This window comes from Ailuropoda melanoleuca, chromosome X (genome assembly GCF_002007445.2).
Source record: "Ailuropoda melanoleuca isolate Jingjing chromosome X, ASM200744v2, whole genome shotgun sequence".
NCBI classification, from domain to species: Eukaryota; Metazoa; Chordata; class Mammalia; order Carnivora; family Ursidae; genus Ailuropoda; species Ailuropoda melanoleuca.
Genome location: NC_048238.1, coordinates 112,250,394 through 112,269,495, shown reverse-complemented (window position 1 = coordinate 112,269,495; position 19,102 = coordinate 112,250,394). Strand labels below are relative to the sequence as shown.

Sequence of the window (19,102 nt, the reverse complement as noted above, 5' to 3'; positions counted from 1 at the left end):
CATGGTGCACTGGGTGTTATACGCAACTAATGAATCATCGAACTTTACATCAGAAACCAGGGATGTACACTATGGTGACTAACATAATATCATAAAAAAATATATTATTATAATTAAAAAAAGAAAGGTAAAAAAAAGAAAGAAAACATCAGCAAAGAAACAGAAGATATAGGAAAAGACAAATGGATGCTTCAGAACTAAAAAATAGAAGAGGGAATGAACCATGAGGGAGTGTGGACTCTGGGAAACAAACTGAGGGCTTCAGAGGGGAGGGGGGTGGGGGATTGGGATAGGCTGGTGATGGGTATTAAGGAGGGCACGTATTGCATGGAGCACTGGGTGTTATGCAAATAATGAATCATGGAACACTACATCAAAAACTAAGGATATACTGTATGGTGACTAACATAGCATAATAAAAAAATTGTTATTAAAAAAAAAGAACTAAAAAATGCAATAACTGAAATAAAAATACCCAACTGAAGGACCCAATATCAGAATGTAGATGACAGAGGAAAGATTCACTGAACCTGAAGACAGACCAATAGAATTATTTATTCTGGGGAGCAGAAAAAAAAAAGATTTAAAAGAAACAAAAAGAGCCTCAGAGACCAGTGGAACAACAATCTAAAGGTCTGATATTTGTGTTATTAGAGTCACAAAAGGGAGAGAATAACTATAGTGCTGAAAAAAACCATTTGAAGCATTAAGGGCAGAAAAATTCCCAAGTTTGGTAAAAGATATAAAAATGTAGATTCAAGAAGCTGTACAAACCTGAACAGAATAAACTCCCCAAATCCATGCCATCACATTAAAACTTCTGAAAATGAAAGATAAAGAAAAATATCTTGAAAGCAACCACAGAAAAACTATGCAATATCTATAGGAGAACAAATGATTCAGATGACTGGATTTTGCACCAGAAACCATGAAGCCAGAATAAAGTGGCCCATTTTTCAAATGCTGAAAGAAAAGAACTGTTACTCCAGAATTCTTCATCCAGTAAAAATTGCTTTAGGATTAAAGGTGAAATGAAGCCATTCTCAAATGAAGGAAAAATAAGAGAACTCATAGCCAGAATTGCTTATGGAGATTTGGAGTATCAGAAATGAAGGAAGAGCAACAGAAATGGTTAATATCTCAGTAGATGTAATAGGCTATTCTCCCATTCTTTAGTTCTGCAAAAAGCGTAAGATTGTCTGATCAGTCTTTTCAATGTAACATATGTATAGACAACCATAACACAAATGGAGGAAGGTAAGGGGACCTATATGGTGTTAATGCTTTTACACTCCAATTGAAATAGTAAAATTTTTATTCTAAGTGGACTGTGAAAAGTATGTATTTTGTACCTGCTAGAACAAACACTAAAAAACCATACAGAAAGATATAGTCCAAATCACAACATATAAGTTAAAATGAAATACTATTCCAAAATATATTCAAAAAACCCAAAAGAAGTCAAGAAAGAAGAGACAGAGGAACAACAATGACAATGAATAGAGGGCACGAACACAAAATAACAAAATGGTAGCCCTAAATATAAACACATCAGGACGTAATTGACATTTATGGAACATTCCACCCAACAACAGCAGAATACACGTGTTTTCAGGTGTTCATGGAATGTTTGCCAAGATAGACCATACCCTGGTTTATAAATAAAAGCTTAACAAATTTAAAAGAATTTAAGGCATACAACATACTTTCTCTGATCATAAAAGAATTAAATTAGAAATCAACAATAAAACCATAACTAGAAAATCTTCCAATGCTTAAAATTTAAAGAACATACCTCTAAATAATCTCTGAGGTAAAGAGAAATTAAAAATACATTGAACTGAACAAAAATGAAAATAAAACATGTAAAGCAGGGGCTTAGTGGGAGTTTTATACCATTAAACAATATATTAGAAAAGTATCAAATCCATAATCCAAACTTCTATCTTCGGAAACTAAGAGAAGAGCAAAATAAGCTCAAATCAAGCAAAAGGAGGGAGATAACAAAGATAAAAGCAGAGATCAATACAATTAAAAACAGAAAACCAATAGAGAAAATTCAATAAAACTAAAAATTGGTTCCTTGATATGACCAACAAAATTGATAACTCTGTCGCAAGATTGCCAAAACCAGAAGACACAAATCACCAATATCAAGAATGAAAGAATGGAAATCATGAGATCTTGTAGCCATTTAAAGGAAAATAAGAGAATAATATTAATACCTTTTTGATCATAAATTTGACCCCAACTGTTATGTTGTTTCTACACTTCTTCGTATTCATTCCAAACCCAAAATTTCCTTGCTATAACCTTTCTAGGTTCTTAGTCATCTGTTTCCACTAAGACGCAGCACAGCCACACCTTTCCTCAGTACATTTTGTAAAAGATTTTATTTATTTGACAGAGATGGAGACAGCCAGCGAGAGAGGGAACACAGCAGGGGGAGTGGGAGAGGAAGAAGCAGGCTCATAGCAGAGGGGCCTGATCTGGGGCTCGATCCCATAATGCCGGGATCACGCCCTGAGCTGAAGGCAGACGCTTAATGACTGAGCCACCCAGGCGCCCCTCCTCAGTACATTTTGAAATTACTTATTCCTGTTTCCCAAATCCTCTCAAAATTCTCATTCCTAGAACGTACCTCAGCTGCATATTAGGAAAACAAAGTCACTGTGTACTCAACAGTTAATGTGCAGTTTGTTCTATCATTGGATCAATGAAGTTTTAAGGCAAAATCATATAAAAATAGCACAGGTCCACATCCTTAAGCCCTCGGAGCCAAATGTGTTTTAGAATTCAAAATGTTTTGTATTTTGGAAAAATAATTTAGAAATTACACGAAGACTATATTAGTAACACCCCAAGGGGGGTTGGAATGGCACCTTGTTAATCAAACACATTAATATCTCTGCAGCAAAACACAAATGCAAAATTCATGTTTATGAATATTTACACTTAGATAAATAATAACTACAACTTCATCAGAGTTCAGATAAAGTTTTGCAGCCAAAAGAGTTTCTTGCAAACTTAACAACAACAACAAAAATCCTTGTTTTCTGGAGCTTTTTGAATTTTAGAATTGCAGATAATTTATTGGGGACCCATATTTCAACTTTCAATCCATTAGGAACTCCTCTCATTTCTATCTCTCAAATCTCTTTCTTTTGATCTACTGCCACCATTCTAGCATTCTAGGTAATAATATATAATAAATGTTACCATGCAGGGAACAGGAGGAATAGAAATATGTTTCCAGATGGTTGATGTACAGGTGTAGATATTCAACTGCCAGTTCATTCCACCAGCAATTTCCATCTCTGAAGGCTGAGGCCACTTCATGTCAGATCTAAGATAGGATTTATAAATCAGCCCATTTTGGAGATTGACAAATCTACCATTTAAACATAAAGCGAGAAAATAGCCCTTGAGACAATATTCATGTTTCTCAACACATAAGAGGTAAGGAATCACAAAACAATGCCAAGAAAACACTATTGGCTGTTTTTGTATATGAAACTAGGTTATCATTAGAAAACTAAAAGTTTCTACAGGGTTTTGCTAGATAATGCCAAATTTAAATTCCTCACTAACACAGTTTGAGAGTTCATAGAAATAATTCAATAGTAGCAGTTTCCCATAAAGTGACTTGAGCAAACACGTTTTATTCTAAACTATCTTAATACTGTATCTGGAGGAAAAAAACTAGTATACTCCATGGTAGTAGGTCAAGGGGCACGAGGGTAAGAGGCAAAACTACTACATTCTGAGCCCCACAAGGCTATTCACTAGCTGTGTAACCTTGATTAAGTAACTTCTTTCCTTATTTGTAAAATGGGGATAAAAATGCTTCACCTATCCACTTTATAGAATTAAAGTTATTGGGAGAATAAATAATACTAGATAGAAAATATATAAATATGAGAATAAATAGAAAGAAAAGGAAACAAATTCATGGTTCTTGTCTCTAAGAGCTTCTATTTATTCCATATTTGCCATTTGACTTAGATAAATTTAAGTTTTATCTATGTGATACGGAGTTTAAAAAGTCAACTAATGCTAAAAGATCCAAAACCAAAACCATCAGTCTCCACTTCCCCTTTCCAACGGTAGGCACTCTTTTCTTTCAGTTTAAGACATTACTGATTTCCTTTGGAAGACTTATCACTCACAGCGTATCCTACTTCCCCTCCTACCTTTCCACATCTACATCTTTAAAACTAGTTTATGTGTGGGGGTGGGGGAGAGAGAGATCAATAGCCGTGACTCTTAGAGCAAGACCGCCCAGGTTCAAATCCCACTTCAGCTGCGTAATAACTGTGTAAGGCTGGGCAAGTTACAGAATCTCCGTACCTCAGTTTCCTCACATGTGAAATGTGGATTCATTACATTCATTCAACAAATACCCATTACATAACGACTAGGTGCCAGGCACTATTCTTGGTGCTTAAAATATATAAAACAGATGAAAATATCTGCCTTCGTGGAGCTTATGATCTAGTGGAAATAATAACTATCTCAAGTTGAAGGATTTTTTCCTGGAGACATCTCCCCTGGAGCTCTATATCCTTGTGTTCCAATCTAAAGCACTGCTCTCTAGGCTCTCAGTTGTACCAATGTCACCCTGCGATTTCCACTGTTGCTATATTGGGAATTCCTTCCACCTCTCGCTTTAGTAGGGCTCTCTTTTTCCCTGAATCCCATGTGCTTCTCTCTCTCAGTTTACTTCTCTCTTTTCTTAGAGCATACCCTGTAGGAGCTTCCTGAGCAAAAGTGCATGTTGGTAATTTTTTAGATTTTTTTGAATTTTGAAAATGTTTATTTAACTCTTGCATTTGGTTGAGAGCTTGTCTGAGTACAAAATTCTAAGACTGAAAATTAATTTCACTAAGAATTTTTAACAGATTGAAGTATTGTCTTCTAGCTTCCAGTGCTATTATTTAAGGATCCAAAGTTACATTTATTCCTTATCCATTGTTTGTGCCTTGTTTTCCTCAATTCTTGATACTTTAACCTTGTCTGTTCAATCCCTACAATATTATGATGTTTCAAACTTCAAATCTGGACCTACCATTATCCTCTTTATTCCCTACCAAGATGAAGTGATCAAGCCCTTATAGCTTTAACTATCACAGTTTTTAGCTCCAGCTCTAAAATCTAGACTCCTATGTCTACGTACCTCTTAGGTGTCTGAAACATAACGTGTCAAAAGAGAATGCTTAATTCAACTTACCAAGTCAAACTATTTCTCCTTCGATCTTTCCCATCAAAATATGTGATACTACCATCCACGTAGTAGCTCAAAGCAAAAACTTAGCACCACCCCAATCCTATCAACTCTACTTTCAAACATGCTTCGATGCGTCTGCTTTTCATTACACCACTTGTACTGCTACCATCTCAGACGAAGTGTTTCATACGGCACATTCCAAGGAAAAAGCAGCAGTCAGTACAGGTAGTGTACTGTTTAAATACATTCCTGCATTGTGTTTGTGAGCTCAACCGGGAACCCATGATACATCAGCAGATCTATAATTGCTTTTTAAACACTTACGTGATATTTGGTCCATACATGTATCTTGGATGAATTTTATTTGTTTATATTTTGCTTGGAAATCATCAATTTACTACCAATTTTCAAATATGTTGTTGCCAAACTGTTGCATATTTCCTTCTATTATTTTAGTCTGCCTACACCTGTCATTATGTCAGTCCTCTTTTTTTTTATTATATGTTAGTCACCATACAGTACATCCTTAGTCTTTGATGCACTGTTCCATGATGCATTGTTTGCATGTAACACCCAGGGCTCCATGCAAAATATCCTCTCTTTAATACCCATCACCAGGCTAGCCCATCCGCCACCCCCCAAAAATCCTCAGTTTGTCAGCCCTCTTAATCTTCACGTTGTTACACTTTCACAGTCTCTTTTCTGCTTAGTCAGAGGAGCGTCTTTTATTGGACTTTACAAAGAAATAAGTTTTGCATTTGTTTTTGCTTGCAATTTTAATCATCTGAGCTTTTATCTTTATAAATTTTATCTAATTTATTTTTTATAATTTTATATAGATTTCCTAAGATAAAAACTAAATTATTAATTTCTCTTTTTTAACAATAATGAAATTTTCCTCCAAGTTTCACTTTCAATAGTTATCAAACTATGGATTGCCTCTTTGGCAAAAGGATTACATTTTTAAACTTACAAATAAATAAGATTTTCATGCTCAACTTTTTATTAATAAGTTCTAATTTCATTAGATTATGACAGAACGTAGCCTGTAAAATTCTTTAGTTTCTTTGTCAAGTTTTTCTTTGTGATGGCTTTGAAGAAACTAAACGTTGTGTGCGCACACGTGTGTGTGTGTTCGCGCCCCCACACTCAGGTCTATTCGGTATTCGGTATTCTTCAAATTCCTCTACTAGGTCTGTCCAATAATGAAAGAGGTGATTTGAAATCACAGATTATAATTGTATGTTTCTTAAGTTCTCCACGTATTTCTAATAATTTTTACGTTATCTATTTAAATCTATATATATACACAAAGTAGTGCCTCCACTAAGAAGTGTCTTCTATCATCGTATGATACCCTTCCTTATTCTGTGCAGTGATTTTAAACTTACATTCCACAGCGTTTGTTGTTAATATTATCACTTCTGCCTTCCTTTGGTTTCCATTTGCCTGCTTTTTGGAGGTTTTTCGGCTGAAAATGTAGGGATTCACGCACTGAAGTAACATTGAATATCTTAAGATGCTGAGGAGCTCCAACTGGTGGTTTTATTGTCTTTGTTTAATAAAATAAAAAAAGTGTTATTCATTAATACAGTCTATATAATAAAGTAAGAAAAGAACCAAAAGTACAAAAAGTGAAAAATGCCAATATTTAAGATATGCTTAGAAAAAGAAGATCTTTCAGATGAACTACGAAGGGACTGTCATAGGGGTAAGAGGAGAACTATGCAATACATAATACATTACACTTTAACCAAGAACTTCACCGACAAAAACTGGGATAGTATATAAAGAGTAAATTCTCTAATTTTTGAAGGAAAAAAATTCACATATTATAGAGTTTTGTAACAAATGATTCCTATATTGAATTTTAAAATAATTTTCTAGTTGTTATTCTTATGAGTCTCTTCCTCTAACATTTATGTATTATTGGCTGTCCTTTTTAAATAGTAAAACTTACTTGTTGACTGAGCTTTCTCCAAGGTTAAGATCTGTTTCATAAAACAAATAAATTTTACATTATTTTGGTGTACTTTTTCTTAAAATGCATTTAAATACTTATTTAATATTTAATATATTTATATTAAATATTTAAATAATCAATAATTTATTTTATATTAAATATATTAATTAAATATAATATATTAAATAATAATATTTAAATATTTATTTAAATATCAAATTTAAATATTGATTTTAAAATAGATGCTTGGGGCGCCTGGGTGGCACAGCGGTTAAGCGTCTGCCTTCAGCTCAGGGTGTGATCCCGGCGTTATGGGATCAAGCCCCACATCAGGCTCCTCTGCTGTGAGCCTGCTTCTTCCTCTCCCACTCCCTCTGCTTGTGTTCCCTCTCTCGCTGGCTGTCTCTATCTCTGTCAAGTAAATAAATAAAATCTTTAAAAAAAAATAAATAAATAAAATAAAATAGATGCTTACTTCCTACAAGGCTAGCAAGTGAGCCATCCAGATTGTCTGCTATGATTTTTCCACATTGCTGTCTGGCTCCAAAAGGTTTGTGGGCTTGTGAACGTAATGTTGGTTATAACAAATCATAGAGGGAAGATAACCTGAAAATAAGAGAATTAGATGAAAAACTAAACCAAATTTATATCAATAATGATATATATGTACCTCCCATTACAAACTAACAACACATCAAGTTCTTAGGTTAATGCGTATAAATAAAGTCACGTAAAATTATTCATTAAGTACATTTTAATTGAGCATTTGTTAGACACCATACTAGGTGCTAAAGATATAACAGGGAAGAAAAAAAGATAAAAAAACCCCTGCCTTCATGTAGCTTACATTCCACTGGAGACAGAAAATAACCAAGATAAATGAAATTTATGTTAGATTGTGATAAGTGCTGAGGGAAAAATATCAAAGAAAGAGGTATGATATGTTGGGGGGGGAGGGTGTATGTAAATTTAGATAGGAAAGGCTTACTGAGAAGAAGACTTTTAAGTAAAGACCTAAAGTATGTGAAAGTGAACCATGCAGCTCCAGCAGAAGGAACAACATGAGCAAAGGCCCTCAGGAAGAAGTATATCTGAAGAATAGTGAGGAGGCCAAAGTGTCTGGAGTCAGAGTAATCAAAGGAGTCAGAAAGGCAATTGAGGGCCTTGTAAGGACTTTGCATTTTACTCTGAGGCCACCATCTTAGGCCAACTTCTCTGAGATGGGGAAGCCACTGGAGGGATTTAAACAGAATACAGACATGATTTATCTGACTTGCATTTTAATGGGATCACTCTGTTATGTAAAGAATGGACTGTAGAGGGGCGCCTGGGTGGCTCAGTCACTAAGCATCTGCCTTCGGCTCAGGGCGTGATCCCAGCATTATGGGATATGGCCCTGCATCAGGCTCCTCCGCTGGAAGCCTGCTTCCTCCTCTCCCACTCCCCCTGCTTGTGTTCCCTCTCTCGCTGGCTGTCTCTCTCTGTCAAATAAATAAAAATAAAATCTTAAAAAAAAGAATGGACTGTAGAGGGCAAGGGAGGAAGCTAAGAGATGACGGTAAATTGAACTAGGGTGGTAGCACTGAAGATAGTGAAAAGTGGTCAACGTTTAGGTATGTCTTGAAGGTAAAATCAACACGTTTGGGGTGGAATATCAGAAGCTTAGTTTTAGACATATTGAGTTGTAGAACCCTACTAGATAATTCAAGTGAAACCACTAGATAGACACTTGGATATATAATTCTGGAGTCCAAGAGAAATGTCTATAACTAGAGATACTAATTTAGGAGTCCTTATCATGTAAACAGTATTTAAAGCCTTGAGTCTGGATGAGGCCATCTAGGCAATGAATAAGTATACATAAAGAAGAGAAATGAGGGAAAATCAGTAAAAAAAAAAAAAAAGTCTAAAAAAGAGCCAAGAGTTATGTAAGAAGAAAACCCAATAGGCAAACTGAAGAAAGTGTATGAAGGAAGTGGGAGTAACGAACTAGGGGGCCTAGTAAGATGAAGACCCAGTAATTACCATCAGATCTTGCAACATGGAGATGACTGGTAACTTTGACAAGAGTCATTTAGTGGTGTGGAGAGTAAAAATAGTGCTTAACATAGCTTATGAGGAAACAAGGGAAATGTTAACAGAACTTTCTTAGCAACCCCATGAACAAGCAGGCAAAATAATTAATGGAGATACAGAAGATTTGAACAACACAATTAACAACCTCAACCTAATGGACATACACAGAACACTTATCCAATAGTAAGCGGGTACAGTTTTCCAGTGCACATAAAACTTACACCAAAAAATGATTATATGCTGGGCCATGAAGCAAGTATCAACAAATTCCAAAGGACTGAAATTATAGAGAAGGTTCTTTGACATAGTGCAAGTAAGCTAGAATTTGACAGCAAAAAAGATCATTAGAAGAAATCCATATATCCAACAGACGTATGAAAAGATGCTTAACATCACAGGGCATCAGGGAAATACAAATCAAAACCACAATGAGATACCACCTCACACCTGACAGAATAGCTAAAATCAACACAAGAACAACAGATGTTGGCAAAGATGTGGAGAAAAAGGAACCCTCTTGCACTGTTGGTGGGAATGTAAACTGGGGCAGCCACGTGGAAAACAATACGCAGGGTCCTCAAAAAGTTAAAAATAAGACTAGCCTATGATCCAGTAATCTCACTACTGGGTATTTACCCCCAAAATACAAAAACACTAATGCAAACAGATATGTGCACCCCTACGTTTATAGCAGCATTAATTGACCATAGCCAAATTATGGAAATGGTCCAAGTGTCCACTGATACATGAACGGATGAACAAGATGTGGTATATATACACAATGAAATATTACTCGGCCATCAAAAAGAATGAAATCTTGCCATTTGCAATGACTAAGTCAGTCAAAGAAAGACAAATACCATATGATTTCACTCATATGTGGAATTCAAGAAAGAAAACAAAAACTCATAGTGGGGAGAAGAGAGAGATGAAATAGACTCTTAACTATGGAGAATATACTGATGGTCACCAGAGAGGAGGTGGGTGGGGGGATGGGTAAAATAGGTGATGGGGATTAAGGAGGGCACTTGTCCTGATGCGTGCTGAGTAATGTATAGAAGTGTTGAATCACTATATTGTACACTTGGAACTAATATTACACAACATGTTCACTATATTGGAATTAAAATAAAAATTAAAATAAAAAGATCCCCATTCCTCATCTACATGAAATTTTAAAATGCACTTCTAAGTAACACATGGGTCAAGCCCTGTTCTAAGCACTCTACAAGTATTGATTCATTTATCCTGAGGGCAACCTTATTTGGGTCAGGAAGCTGAGGCACAGAGAGGTTAAGTGGTGTGCCCGACCACCCAGGAATGGTAGAGTGAAATTTGAACCCAAACACTCTGGCTTCACAGTAGGTATTTTTAAATCAGTGATTTAAGAAAAAGAAGTGGTTTCAGCTGGTCATAGGATTGTCAACAGAATTAGTTCAAGCGATGAGGGTAAGTCAACCCATAGGCCTTTATAACAGCATAGTAAGCAGCTCCCCATTCCCCCTGTATTTGGCTTGGCATTCACATTCACTCAGACTGAATCCACAGCTTGTCAAATACTATATTTACCCTTCTTGAAATATCTGTTGCAAGCACTAATGATTCCCAAACCACAGGAACTCAGAAAAGTAGTCATTCTTTTGGAAACAAAGCAAATGTGTCGTTTTTTATATAGTAGGGTTTTACTCAAAGGACTTATGTTCCTCAAAGTTTTGGTCAAACTCACCCATTGAAAATGCAGAAGATGTGTCCATTGAGAATATATGTACAAAAGAAAAGTAAAAACATTTGAAATAGATACAGTTTAAGTCTTCAAGTTAAATTAAGAACAAACTTTAATCCCAACACATATAAACCCTATGGTAATATAGTATTACTACATGGATTTGTGTCTAGAGGATCAAGTGACATCCTTGAAATACAATCACCCATTAAAAAATAAAATATGACTGATGATGAGCTGTAATGTGCCAGGAAATGTGTAACAACCAGCTCTCCAAGAAAAACAAAAGGCCTGTCTTATAGTGTTTGTCCATTTCTGTGGTGTAAATACTTTCATCTTGGTCAATTTCAAGTTACCAATGTGACATCGACCAGCTTGCAAAATTCCTGAAAATTCAGCAAACTAACCTTAAGAGGTTACAAAGGACTTCCATGTTAAGCGTAACAAAGTATCACGCTGTATGTGTGTATGTGTTTCTTTGTTAAACTTATCTTTTAATTAGTAATTATTTGCAAGTATAAAATTCAAAAGTTACAAAATGGTATACAGTGAGTACTCTCCCACCCATCCCTTTCCATGAACCAAGTTCTAATTGGGGGCAGTGAATTTATTCATTTTTTGTATACCTTTCCATAAGTACTCTTTAAGAAATTAAACAAACATGTATATTCTTTTTTCTGTTTTTAAAAACGAAGATGGGAGCATATACTTTGTTTCACACCTTGCTTATTTTCTGTTTAACAATATATCTTGGAGATCATTCCATTTCAGTACATAAAAACAAGCCCCTTATTGACAGTCATTTTGCTATCTCAACATTGTAATGGATATCCCTGTTCATATATCATTTCACAACCCTGAATATATACACTAGGTAAATTTTTATAAATCAAATCACTAGGTAAAAGACTGCTTCAGGAAGTGGCGGCAGACACAGTAGGTGGTGAACCAGTGGAAGGGTTAAAGACTAACCCTGCTCTCAATGAGTACTGATACAATCACATAATTGACTTATGTTACCTGCAAGCCAAGCTCTACCTGCTGAAGCTTTCACAACTGGATTATTTGGGATGGAGGGAATCAGTGCATGCCGGAGACTTAAAAAATTACAAGAAAAATGAGATACACTGGAGAATAAATAGAATCACATATATCCTACCCAGCTGAGCCTGCATTTCCTTAATTCAGCCATTTACCCATCCATTAATCCACCCATCCAACTATACACTAACTATACATCTATCGTGATAAAGAAACAGTCAACAGATTCGTTGTCTAATAGAACATGATAATATAAGTCAATTATAATCAATATAACTTAAACAGTGGAATGAATGAATAATACATGAGCCTTATAGAAATTTTGAACAATACTGAAAAGTTTTTAAAAAATTGAAATCAACCGTAATTTTCCACTCAGAAATAGCTAACATGAACATTTTGAAGTGATATACCTCAAAATTTGTATTATTTAATTTGTGTATATATATTCTTATATAGAAGAGTGTATGTACGTGTGTGACTATTGACTGTTACTATGCACACTGTTTTGTGGATAAATATTAAATAATCATCTACAACAGTTATTCTCACTAGAGAAGCCTCTAAGAGAAGAAATCAAATTTTTCAAAAGAGGGTTTATTCCATGTCCCAACTTCTGACTTCGAGAATCATTTGACATAATAAAAGATGTTCCCTTTGGAAGCATATCACAGCTGTGGAGAGTATGGGACCCCAGAAAAGATTGAAAACCTCTGTTCCATATTATCATTAAAATGTGTTCCAGCATGTTCAAAGCCCATTATTTACTTAGTCACTCTCATATTGTTAAAATTAGGGAAATTATTTAGAAAGAAACAAAATTAATCTAAATTAAGACATTTATTAACTTACCTGTAAGGAGGCAAACTGTTATTTTTCTCTTCCAAAGAAGCTAAATGTTGTTTTAGTGCTTCAAGTAAACTGTGGGGTGCCTGAACATAAAGTTATTGTGAAAGACATATTTTCCGATAGTTCTTAGCGAATCCATACCCTCCTACATTATAAAAAGATTCTGAACAAAAATTAAGATACCTATATAGCAAAGGCATTAAAAGTAAATACAGTTGACTTTCAAACAACATGGGGGTTAGGGGCACAGACCCTTGTGCAGTTGAAAATCTACATGTAACTTTTGACTCCCCCAAAACTTAGCCACTGATAGCCTACTACTGACTGGGAAGCTTTACCAATAACATAAACAGTCTATTAACACAGATTTTGTATGTTATATGTATTATGTGCTGTATTCTTACAACAATACCTAACCTTTTCTTCATTTTTTCAGTATTTGTAGGCTACACAGTTCATTTGTGAGTTTTTTCAAATTGTCGCAAATCTCCAAAAAATTTTCCAATATATTTATTGAAAAAACTCCACATATAAGTGGACCTGCATAGTTCAAACCCATGTTGTTCAAGGGTCAACTGCAATTGCTACAAATAAATTCATTATGAAAAGTACCATCTTGATATCAAATCAGATTTTCAAACTATGCTTTCATGTACATTTTTTCTAAATGGCCAAAGGACTGCTAAAACATCTATCTCTTTTGGACTTGAAATCATTCATTACTTTTGACTCCTTCATGAGTCACCAGGTTTTCTTTCTCTCTCTGTTTCCATGAGCAAAAACAACCTGGTCCCGGGTTTCATGATCTGGGAAGGTCCAGTCTATGGGTCTGGGGGAGGAGAAATATCAAATAATCACATGAATGAATGTAAAATCAAAGTTTGGAGGAGTACTATGAAAGAGGGGTACATGATATTCAGATAGTGTTTAAGCTAAGCAATCTGATCGTGTCAGGGAGGTCAGAGAAGCAAATCTTCCCAAAGAAAGCAACAGGTGAGTTGACATCTGAAGGATATAAAGAAGATAAGTAGGATAGTAGGAGAAGAATGAGAATTGCAGGTAGGAGAACAACATGTGCGAAGGCCCTGGGAAGGGCATATGACGTAGACTAAGAATACAGATGCACCTTGTTGCTAGAGCAGAGAGCAAAGGGAAACGTGCGGGACATGACGCTGAAGAGTAGGTAAGGGTTCAACGGTAAAGGCAATGGGGTGAGTACGGACTTTATCCTAAGGATACTGGGTGACCACAGGAGGACTTTTAAGTGAGGGGTGAAGTGATCAGGTTTGTATTTTCCAAGTTACCAAATCAGCCTTCTGGTTGCATTGTGTAAAACAAACAGCAGGCAGCAGACGGGATGGAAGTGAGTAATGATGGAAGTTTAAGCTGGGATGATAGATGATGGTGTAGTGGCAGAGATGCACACAGATGCCAATGAAATGGCAGTTGGAAGAGAGTTTAATGAAGGAACTGTTTACAGAGGTGTAGGCAGGGCTAAGGGACAATACTGCAAGAAAAGGGGAGTGCTATTCATGATTACAATGGCACAACAGGTATAAAGAAGGGCAATGAACCCATGGGCCTGAAAATAGTAAGAGGAACCTGTATGCCACTCAGTGTAGAGGGGCTGACAGAATGACACAGACAAGCAGAGACCTGCTGAGAGGGATTCTCCCATTGGACCAAATGTGGCGACCAGGAGAAGACCTGCCCAGGAATGCCCCTTAACAATGTGGGTACCCCGAGTACAGAAGAATTAGAGAATCTGTCGCTTGACAAAGCCAACAGGCACCTCAGCAGTGGAAAGACCAAGACATCTGCAGCCTAGGATGAACCTTAAAGGTTCAAGCATACAAGATGGGGAAGAAGGGGCAATGAGACACCCAAAAAATGATCACGGGACTGCCAGTTTGATTAGGGCAAACACACAGTTGCAAAAGGGATAGAGAATTTCTGGTTCATTCATTCAGTCATTCAGTAACTACAAAAGAATAACTAAAATAACAAAATAACAGTTATCAGTAAATTTGAACAATGTTCACTGGAAAGAATCCTTTTCCTCTGCGTTGTTTTCAGACAATTCACTGACAGCTATAAGTCTGTGGAAATGCTGCTGCCCAAGGTTAGCAGATGTGATTAGCAGAACACTGCTTACGACTCTGCTGAAAACTTAAAATGCACCAAAGGCGCTGTACAATGGAAGTGTAGATATGAATCTGCAAGGCCTCTTTTGTGAGGCACACAGTTACCCTCCACCCACGAAAAGCACAGAAACACTGGTGAAATGAGGAAAATGCATCCAGGTATACATGAGGGTGGAACCATCTGGTAGGTCTTTTGAGTTTGTATTCCTGGAGCTCTGATGAGGGATGCGGCCCAGAGATGTGTGTTTGAACTATGCTGGTGTACAATAAAGACGCATCCGATTGCAGACAGAGCAGACCTTGCCACATGAGTTCCTGGGGGTCACACTGAGCACAAACGGCACAAAATGGCAGAAAGGTGAGGGAGAGACACAGACGCACCAGTCACTCACAGGAGGAGCCTCTGTGAGCCCCAGACGATGTCAAGATCAAGGCAGAACGGGTTAGCTGGGGAAATGAGGGAGATTTCCTTTTAAGAAAACACAGGGTTTGGGCGAGCCTTAAAGTGGTGAGTGTGCCCCTAACAGTTTAGCATCCATTCCCATAAAGTAAAGACTGACGGAAGTACCAAGGAGAAGCTGGCCAACCTACAGCACGTCACTCCATTCCAGGGCACCCAAGAAAGCATGTCATGGGAGCAGCTCTGCCAACCCTATGCCATGACAAATGACTTTCTGTACTGACTGAGGGCCAGGGGCTGGCGTACTGATAAGCAAGCTCTCCCTTTAGAAGGGGTTCATTTACGGAGGAAGGAATGAAGCTCTACAAGAAAGTTTAGCAACAAAGAGCCTCACCTGTCTTCCACAGCGTCTCCCATAGCCATCTACTTTGTTTTTGATTCAGAGATCTTTGGAACCAGAATTGGTAAGGAGGAGAGAGGGTGGCCCAATGGGAAATGTGGACCCCCATCCTGGGACTCCTTCTGTCTGACAGTCCCTTTGAAGCTCTGACCACAGACGCTGAGCAGTGAAGGAGGCCAAGGCCAAGATGCCAAGTCCAGGTTAGTTAATGCTTCTCTCTGCCCTTGTGATTGCCGAACTGCAGTTCTCAGTGAAGGAACCCTTCCCACCTGTACCACCTACCTGAAGGAACTGAGGTTAATGTGGAGAAGAATCAGAGGGAGGACTACATTTTGGGAGATATCTACGCATGCTTCTGTAGTCTTTTCCAGGAACTCAGGAGTGGGGACTGTGTCTCATTCATTATAGCTCCTTCCTCCTGACAGGGGTCAAGCATGTGTTTGTGAATGACTGTTGACTGATATCCACCAGTTATGGTGCCTTTGGACAATGAAATCCCATCTTCTCCCCTACTCACCCAGGCATTCTCACTTTTTCTGTGTTCTGGTTATCTGACTTCTCATTCAGGAAGCTGTGAATTACTTCATCCAACAGTGGGGTTCAATGTCTGTGCACAAGTCCCCTTTGTACTTATCTGTACATGAAGGAATGCTTGTGCTATGTATATGTTAGAAGACACATTTCTTTAAAGATTTATGAGAAGACATCAGACAGAAACTCCCTCCTTCTCTGCCACCAAACCTAACATTTATTTGCATTTACACCATCCTATCCTTGCCTCCTCCATCCTCTTACTGGAGGCCATTGCTACATCCACAGTGTTCTGGATCCAATGTCCTATAATTCCTGAGGGGACCCTTAATCTACTATCCCTGTTTCCCCCTACATCTTCACCCTCTCCCCCTTCATGTGACTACCACCTGTGCCAAGTGCTGTCTGAGTAATTCACCTTCCTCCAGTCCCAACCAAGGCAGGCCTGCCACACCAAGGTCAGGGTTGGGCTTTTAAGCCCTAACTTATGGGATGGGGAGAGCCGGGTGGAAGGGGATGGCCATGAAAGTCCTGAGTCTCTGGGCTATGCTGTGACTTTACTGTAGTTAGAGGCCTAGAGGCCAGGAGTGGGTGGGGGAAAATCCTAATGGGGCATGTAACTTGTGGGGTGGAGATCTCTGTATCTTAAACAGCCTCCACCTACCCTCCAGGCAAAATAGTAAATAAAAACACAATCGCCTTCCAGGAGGATGGCAGAGATTGGTGCCAATCTTAAAGATAAAAAGGATGCAGGGGTGATGGTCCCACATATCTCCATGGAATTCACCATTATGGCCCCCAAACCAGTTAGGCCCTGGAGAATGACAAACTACAGCATCATCAATCAAGTAGTAATCCAGTTGTAGCCGTGTGTCAGGTACAACAGTTCCTCTGGCACAGGTGCATTAATGTAGTCTCAGTCCAGGCGGATTAATGTGAACGTTCTGCTTCCCATTGCTATCAAAAGTGTGAATCACAAAGAGTTTGTAGGCATGGAATGGACAACAGTATACATTTACAGTTTTGACCCAGGGTGTGTTAACTCTCTCAACATTCTGCCATACTATGGTTAGAAGTCTAGGGGCGCCTGGGTGGCACAGCGGTTAAGCATCTGCCTTCGGCTCAGGGCGTGATCCCGGCGTTATGGGATCGAGCCCCACGTCAGGCTCCTCTGCTATGAGCCTGCTTCTTCCTCTCCCACTCCCCCTGCTTGTGTTTCCTCTCTCGCTGGCTGTCTCTATCTCTGTCAAATAAATAAATAAAATAAAATAAAAAAAGAAGTCTAGATCATCTGGTTTTCCCTCAGAAAATCACACTGATCCACTTACATCCATGATGGCATGCTAACTGGATCAGATGAGCAGGAAGTGGCCAGTATAATGGAGACCTGGAAAGCTACATGTGTTCCAGAGGGTAGGAGATAAACCCTACAAAGATTCAGGGGCCTTCTACTTTGGTAACATTTTTTAGGGTTCCAGTGGCCAGGGGTCTACCAGAAAATTCCATCCAAAATAGAAGATAATATAGTGCATCTTGCACCTCCCACCATCAAAAAGGAAACACAGAGCCTGGTAGGTCTCTTTGAGTTCTGAAGACAGCATGTTCCCACACCAGGGAAAGAATGCTTTGGCCCATATCCCAGATGACCTAAAAGCCTGCCACATTAGTTTGGGGCCCAGAGCAGGAAAAGGCTCTGTAGGAGGTCCAGGCTAGGCCAGCAGCCCTGCTGCTCAAGGCCTATGGTGCATGTGGGACAGAGCACAAGCAAGTCCAAAAGGCACAAGCAGACTGCATGCGCAGGTTGCCAGACCTTCATTTCAGCCACCTATCCCACCCATTGCCGTGTGAGAGATTCTTGATTAGTGGCTTCTAGGAAAGGAAAAAGCCTGAGTTCATTTGATTCTCACAACACTGCTATGAGAAAGGTATTATACCCATTTTGCAGTTGCATAAATGAGCCATGAAGAATGGAAATCAGTTGCTTGAGATTCCAAACATTCTGCTGTTTCCACTAATCAGTTCTGTCCATTTAAAAAGCATGGCCTAGTTGTTATACTGTGAGTCACCATTTAGCACTCAGCAGGGAATGGCCTTTTTTATAGAATCAACAGCTCAAAGATCTGTTCAGAAAACACCTGTCTATGTATATACACATGTATGTATGTTAGTCATGAGGAAAATGAAAATACATGTGTAAGTTTATGGCAAAGGAGAGAGTCGCAGATGATGAGTAATACAATAAACACATATACGTGACAAGAAAAAAAGTCATTTAAACACTGACCTGTGTAAGATATGGAATGTCGTTCTGGTCAATTCCAACTTGCTGAATTCACAAACAAGGTGGGGGGAAAGTACACATTACAATAGGGAGCGGCAACAAAGAAAAGTAACTGTGAGACCAATGTACACACAAAAGAGAAAATACCCCTCGAGCATGAATGCCTTGCTGGGCTAGTACCTAGCTGATCAAGAAAACCATAAAAGAAAAGACTTGCCAGATATTGAATTATGCTGTTCTGGAAAGAGCTAAGCTGCATTTTGGATATTATACAAATGTGTTCTAATTTGTCAAGTACTCAGAAGTCAGCTGTTATTCATATTGTTGTGTGTCTGTGTGTCGTGTTTTGTTTTTGTTGTGTTTTGTTTGCTTTGGTTTTCAGGAGTTCGACTACTGTTTGCGTAGGCGTGTTTATCCTGCTTGCTTTGTTCTGAGTGTCAGGGGAAACGTGGGGGTCACCTCATGTG

General features: G+C 38.1%; 1 protein-coding gene across 1 annotated transcript in view; it reads right to left on the bottom strand.

Annotated features, from left to right (window-relative positions):
* The window catches only part of LOC109488451 (phosphatidylinositol-binding clathrin assembly protein), a 46,788-nt gene that overhangs the window by 20,164 nt on the left and 7,522 nt on the right, over positions 1-19,102 (bottom strand). Inside the window, exons 8-14 of the mRNA XM_034649066.1 lie at positions 18,639-18,680; positions 12,883-12,962; positions 12,010-12,086; positions 7,666-7,796; positions 7,188-7,218; positions 6,619-6,779; positions 3,220-3,346 (exon numbers count right to left, since the gene is read on the bottom strand). Coding sequence (XP_034504957.1) covers positions 7,705-7,796; positions 12,010-12,086; positions 12,883-12,962; positions 18,639-18,680 — 291 coding nt within the window. The 3' untranslated portion in view covers positions 3,220-3,346; positions 6,619-6,779; positions 7,188-7,218; positions 7,666-7,704. The remainder of the gene's footprint in view (positions 1-3,219; positions 3,347-6,618; positions 6,780-7,187; positions 7,219-7,665; positions 7,797-12,009; positions 12,087-12,882; positions 12,963-18,638; positions 18,681-19,102) is intronic.